This window comes from Lithobates pipiens, unplaced genomic scaffold, assembly GCF_037356315.1.
Source record: "Lithobates pipiens isolate NorthernLeopardFrog02 unplaced genomic scaffold, aLitPip1_a1.2 Scaffold_16, whole genome shotgun sequence".
Taxonomy (NCBI): Eukaryota; Metazoa; Chordata; class Amphibia; order Anura; family Ranidae; genus Lithobates; species Lithobates pipiens.
In genome coordinates, this window is record NW_027507748.1 from 216,187,041 (window position 1) to 216,193,040 (window position 6,000).

At 43.8% G+C, this 6,000-nt stretch overlaps 1 protein-coding gene across 1 annotated transcript in view; it reads right to left on the reverse strand.

Moving 5' to 3' along the window:
* CD164L2 (CD164 molecule like 2) overlaps window positions 1-5,714 on the reverse strand; it is a 75,118-nt gene extending 69,404 nt beyond the window's left edge. The window contains exon 1 of the mRNA XM_077481025.1: window positions 5,501-5,714. Coding sequence (XP_077337151.1) covers window positions 5,501-5,561 — 61 coding nt within the window. The 5' untranslated portion in view covers window positions 5,562-5,714. The remainder of the gene's footprint in view (window positions 1-5,500) is intronic.
* Between the last annotated feature and the right edge of the window lie 286 nt (window positions 5,715-6,000).

Consider the following 6,000-nt stretch of genomic DNA (forward strand, 5'->3'; position numbering starts at 1 on the left):
TGCACGAGCGGCCTGCGCGCCCCCTGAGGGGCGCGTGCGGCGCGCTCTGTGATCGGCGAGTCCATGAGACTCGCCTGATCACCGATCCGTGCAAGGGGTCGATCCCGACCCCTTATCACGTGATCAGCTGTCAGCCAATGACAGCTGATCATGTGATATAACGGAGCCGGTAATCGGCTATTATTCCTCCTCGCGCTGTCAGCGCGAGGAGAAAAAAAAAGGCGATCACCGGCGGCCGTGATCGGGACATCAGTCCCGATCACGGCCAGCCCTGCTAGTGCCCACCTGCCCGCTGCCAGTGCCCACTTGCCCCATGCAGTGCCAAATGTATTAAAAGTAAGTGCCCCCCGTCAGTGCCACCCAGCAGTGCCCACAGTGCCACCCAGCAGTGCCACCCAGCAGTGTCCACAATCTGCCTCAAAAGGTGCTGCACCCCAGTGCCACATATCCGTGCCCATCAGTGTCATCTACCAGTGCCCAGCAGTGCCGCCCATCAGTGCCACCTATCAGAGCCACCTATCAGTGCCCATCAGTCCCATCTATCAGTGGTACCTATCAGTGCCCATCCGTGCCACCCATCCGTGCCATCTTATCTGTGCCCATCTTTGCCCATCAGTGCCGCCTTATCTGTGCCTATTAGTGCCGCCTTAACTATGCCTATCAGTGCCCACCAGTGCAGCCTATCAGTGCCCACCAATGCAGCCCATCAGTGCCCACCAATGCAGCCCATCAGTGCCCACCAATGCAGCCCATCAGTGCCCACCAATGCAGCCCATCAGTGCCCACCAGTGCAGCCCATCAGTGCCCACCAGTGCAGCCTATCAGTGCCGCCTAATCAGCGCACTTCAATGAAGGAGAAAAATGACCCGTTTGCAAAATTTTATAACAAACTATTAAACGTGATTTTTTTTTTTTTTGCATCTTTTTTTGTTTGTTTAGCAAAAAATAAAACTCCGAGCTGTAACTAAATACCACCAAAAGAAAGCTCTATTTGTGGGAAAAAAATGATAAAAATTTCATTTGGGTACAGTGTTGTATGCCCGCGCAATTGTCATTCAAAGTGCATCAGCGCTGAAAGCTGAAAATTGGTCTGGGACTGAGGGGGGTTTAAGTGCCCAGTAAGCAAGTGGTTAAATTGGGGACAGGGTCTGTATAGTGTTGGACAGACAGTGAATATAACTTTTTGGCTTAGCCTATCTTTAATTCTTACATAGCTATATAGTGCTAAGCAGCCATCACCGACTTCAGGCCCCACTCTGACTGAGGTCCAAATAGGGCAGTATCACAATGCAAGGCAACCAGCCCAAAATTATATTATATTTTTTTTAGCGCTGGCTCCTGACGAGCAGGCGCTATATGTCTATATGTTTTTCAAAGTTAACTTGGAAAAAAAAAAAAAAAAAAAAAAAAAATCGGGGCTAATTTTCTAAATTTATGGTTTCAGTACCAGTCCAGCTGGGTTGCACTAGGTTCTCCTTGACCGCAGGTGTTGCTATCACCGCTGGCAAGAGAAAGAACGCAGTTTCGCTGGGTGTTCTTTTGGAACCAGCCCAGTGCGAGTGTTCTCCTGCTGTGCATTCTGGGCAGTGGCATTTAAGGTACGGACATCATGTGCTTCGAGGTTATTTCTGCTCTGTTCCAGAGGATTTTTCTGCCTGTCCAGTTCGTGTGGTCCTCCTGACCCAGCCCCATAGCCCTCCTGGCCTGGGGTGTGGAACCATGCATTTCGAGTCTCGGGGCTAGCTAGCCTGAGGCAACGCAACTGCAGGGACAGGCCTTAATGGATTTCGGGGCCTATTGATCCAAAGGTGGTCCGGTGCCATCTCATCTAAGGCAGAGGCCCAGCAACTGGAGAAACCCCAGGGGAGGACTCTTCAGGAGAAGGCCGTGCGCAAGGCTGGCTTCTCTGAAGGAGCCTGGAGGCTTAGTTGAAGGACACTACATGGATCTACACTCATCCTGTATCGCTGGATCGGCTGAGAGATACTGATACAGTATGATAGCTCTTTAAATTTGTCTATGTCCCTCAGTAACACTCAAGTCTGTGGCAGAGACTTTACCGGCTGCTAGGCCTAATGAGAGAAGGTCTATCCGGGGATTGTGAAAGTGTTGTTATTCTCTGGATTTTTCCTATAAGAGACTTTTCATTTTTGCAGTTTGAAGTACTTACTTACTTACTCCTAACCCTCTACCCTAAACTGAGAGACTCTGTTTCTGTTTTCAAATAAATAACCCAAAAGAAGACTCAGTGTCAGTTTCCACATTTCTTTGGGCCATCTACCACGGAAACCCCTAGACGGAGAAGCAGTCAAGAAGGGTAACGGTAAGCCCAATAAAACCAGCAGCTCCTTCGGGGGTCAGTGCTACACATACTTACACTAATTATATATATATATATATATATATATATATATATATATATATATATATATATATATATATATATATATCTTCCCCGAAAATAAGACCTAGCGTGATTGTCTGTGATGGCTGCAATATAAGCCGTACCCTCCAATTAAGCCCTACCCTGTTTCCCTGAAAATAAGCCCTATCCTGAAAATAAGACCTACAAGAACTTTAACTAGGGCTTATTTGGGGGTAGGGCTTATATTGCAGCCATCACCGACAATCACATTGAGGCCTTTTTTTGGGGGGAAACAGGAGATATATATATATATATATATATGTGTGTATTACGGAGCCATGAATGAATGACCTTACCTTAGCTGCTTTGAAAAGCAGGTACTCTCTCACGGCTTGCCAGACAGTTTATAAATCAATCAGTCGGGCAACAACAATAGACAATTTATTAAAGTGCCTGAAAGGATAACAGCTTGTATTATCCACAGCAATCAATAAAAAAATATTCTAATCTTGTACAAAACTAAACATTATGACACAATCCTCTATCCTAAATTGTAAAATAATTTTCTTTAACTGTTGGAAATAAAATATTGTCTTATGATTGCGCTGGAAAATATGTTAAAACAATAGATATGTGTGATGTAACCGGTGGGCAGGTTGAACAAGCTAGTTCGCTGCTGTCCGGCTGGGAATTAATTCTTTCTCTGCTTGCTTGGTATTTTTGGAGGGTTCTGCTCTGGGTCTGGCCCACCTGTCCTATGTCATATAAATTGGGACAGTGGTGCGGTAAGAGTGGTCATTCCCCAGAGACAATTTGAGAAGAGGGAGTTCCCAAAGAGTGTCAGCACATTGTGAGTTGCGAGACCCATAAGGGATGGAGACGGATGATGAGACCCATAAGAGCAGGAGAAGGTCGCTCACGATAGCCTGCATGTAGAGAGTTTTTACTTGAGGTTCACGCTGAAAACACCATTGCTGGATAAATGCATCTGAAGGACTAGGACTACTGGTCTACACTTTTACAGCTATGCCCGGGCAGCACACAAGCCTATAGTCATAGTTAGGGAATCAGGAAAGTATCAAGTCTTGCCTGTTGGACTGTGAAATGTCTATTTCTGCACTTTTGAAAGTTTTGAAATGTTGTCCTTGCCTGGTCTGAAGTTACTAAAGAGGTTCATCGTAAGTAACGGGCACTCTCATAGTTCTCCGAGTCTGAAGACACAAGTGGTTGCCTAGAGTAACAGAAGTTTAACAAACAGCCTGTTGATAGCGTGTACCTGTTATAGGTGGTACTGTCTTTAGCAGCAAGGAAGATGTTGGCTCTCCTTTCGCCAGCAATGGGAGTGGATTGCACTACAGAGGTTCCCCATCTCATACAGCAGTATGGAAGGTCGAGAATTAGGTTGAGTTCACGTGTATAACCCACACAGAGTGCATGGCAAGACCCACTGTACTTGGGAGTAGTAGTGGAAAAACGCTGGACGGGTGGTTGTGAACATTGGCTAAGCATGTCCCTCCTAAATGCAAGTTGCAGAGATAGTGTACATTGTCAACCAACAGTTAAATGGAGAACAGTTGTAGTTCCAGTGTACATGGTTTATCTTCATCTCTGATAGTAGAGGTCTGCTTTAAGGATGTGCATTCCCCCACAGCATCCTTAGCCATGTCCCAGGGCATTGATGAAGATGGCACAGAGTAAAGAGAACCCCACATGTGTAATGTGACCCGTGCCTAACTTAGCCCAGAAGAAGACACACAGGGCAGGCCTTCCATATGACCCAGTACTTGCTTCCTAACGAGTTAATAAAAAAAAAAAATGGGAGGACACAACAACAACTAAACTACCGCCCCACCACCTGCCCAACAAACCATAGGTGAAAATGTTACCCAGCTGTCCAAAGGCATAACTATAGCTGGTACTTATTGTGGCACTGCTATGGGGCTAGCACTGATCTCATTGGGAGCCCAGTACTGTCTGTATACAATATCATTTATCCAGTATTCAACAGCATTATTTAAATTATTTATAATAAGCACATGGGCAGAAAAAAACAGTGTGTTGATGCAAAATAGAATATTTAATAGCAACATTTAGGCTTGGTTCACAACTAAGATCCATCTCACAGCAGGGGTCCAGTGTGCGTTCTGGTCCACCGTTTCAGGGCTGATTTCAGCTGGAATTTTGGGCTGAATTCACACCTGAAACAGACCAGAAGACGCACAGCGTTTTTCTGCAACACGCACCGGACCTGCTGCGGAGATATGTGAACCGACTCCATAGAGAGCCGGTCAAAATCTCCTACTATTGCGAATTGGATGCTGGGATCCCCATCCAATTTGCAATGGTGCAAACCCAGCCTTAGGAGCAAAAAAATAAAAAAAACACCCCAAACGTGCATACAGGGAGAAGCGTACTGGCATAATTTGCACATAAACACATACGTATGCATGTCATTTTAGTCTAATGCAAAGAACAAATTAATATTCTAGCCATTAAAATGAAACTACATGCATACGCCTTATGTACATTTTGCTAGCTCCTGGCAGAAAGATCCAGTATCAATAGGATGGTTTTAATATGCCCACATGCATGCAGCCTAAAGTAAATGTACATATAGTTCAGGACTTCTCACAGAATGCTTTAAAAAGCTACAGGTATGTCCAATTATTAGATATGCTTTTAGAGTAGAACGGGTTTCAGTAGTGGAACTACCTAGTACCCTACTACGATGAATGTTAGACAGCCAAGATGCCCTATAATGAGTTTTCTGAATATGTACAGTAGATACTCCCCTATCCCTAGCCTGAGAACACTGATAAAATAAAACTGGTTAGATTTAGCATTACAGCAAATGTAAAAAAAAATAATACACAATTTAGATATTTCCAAAGTCACAAAAATCTTTTATATTTTTAAGAATGTTTACGTACATTCGTCTAATGCGCACTGTTGAGGCATCAAATATACTAATTTTAGGAGGACCTAAACTACTTAAATCTTATGGTTCACCCTTTACTGTTCCAGACTGTTATATTTTTTTTAAGAAAAAGCAACAAGTATTAGATATTTTAAACCTATAATGAAAATAAAAGATCTTGCTTTGTGGCAGTTTTCAGTTGCTGGAGAGGTACTTACCTGCTTCACAGAGGGATAACATAGCAGAAAGTAGAGCTGCAGAGTACAAGAGATACTTCATAGCTGGTTGAGAAGCCTATGGCAATCCTCTAAAAGGAAAATATACAGATGACACTTTAAAAATGTTAAGAGCTGGGGATGCTCAGCGAAGCGAGCATATATTCTGTAAGAATGGGGGAGGCTGTGTGTGGACGGTTTGTCTCTGACCTGGTAATTGATCAGTTAAGAAGAGGAAATTGAGCTGATGACAGAAACCTGAGACAGAAGCAGAACATTGCACCTGAAGAGACAGAATCCGGGAGTAAAAAAAAAAAAAAAAAAAAAAAAAAAAGCAGCTTATGAATTCTCTGCAGGTGTAGAATTTAGCAAAGTAACTGTTCAGTTATTCTATTATATAATAGCTGAACCCAAAAGAGGTATAATTTGAACTTTATTATAGACCCATGTTGGATGATTTGCTGCTCACTAGCTTCCCGAAATGCCATGTTTAGCTTCCATCT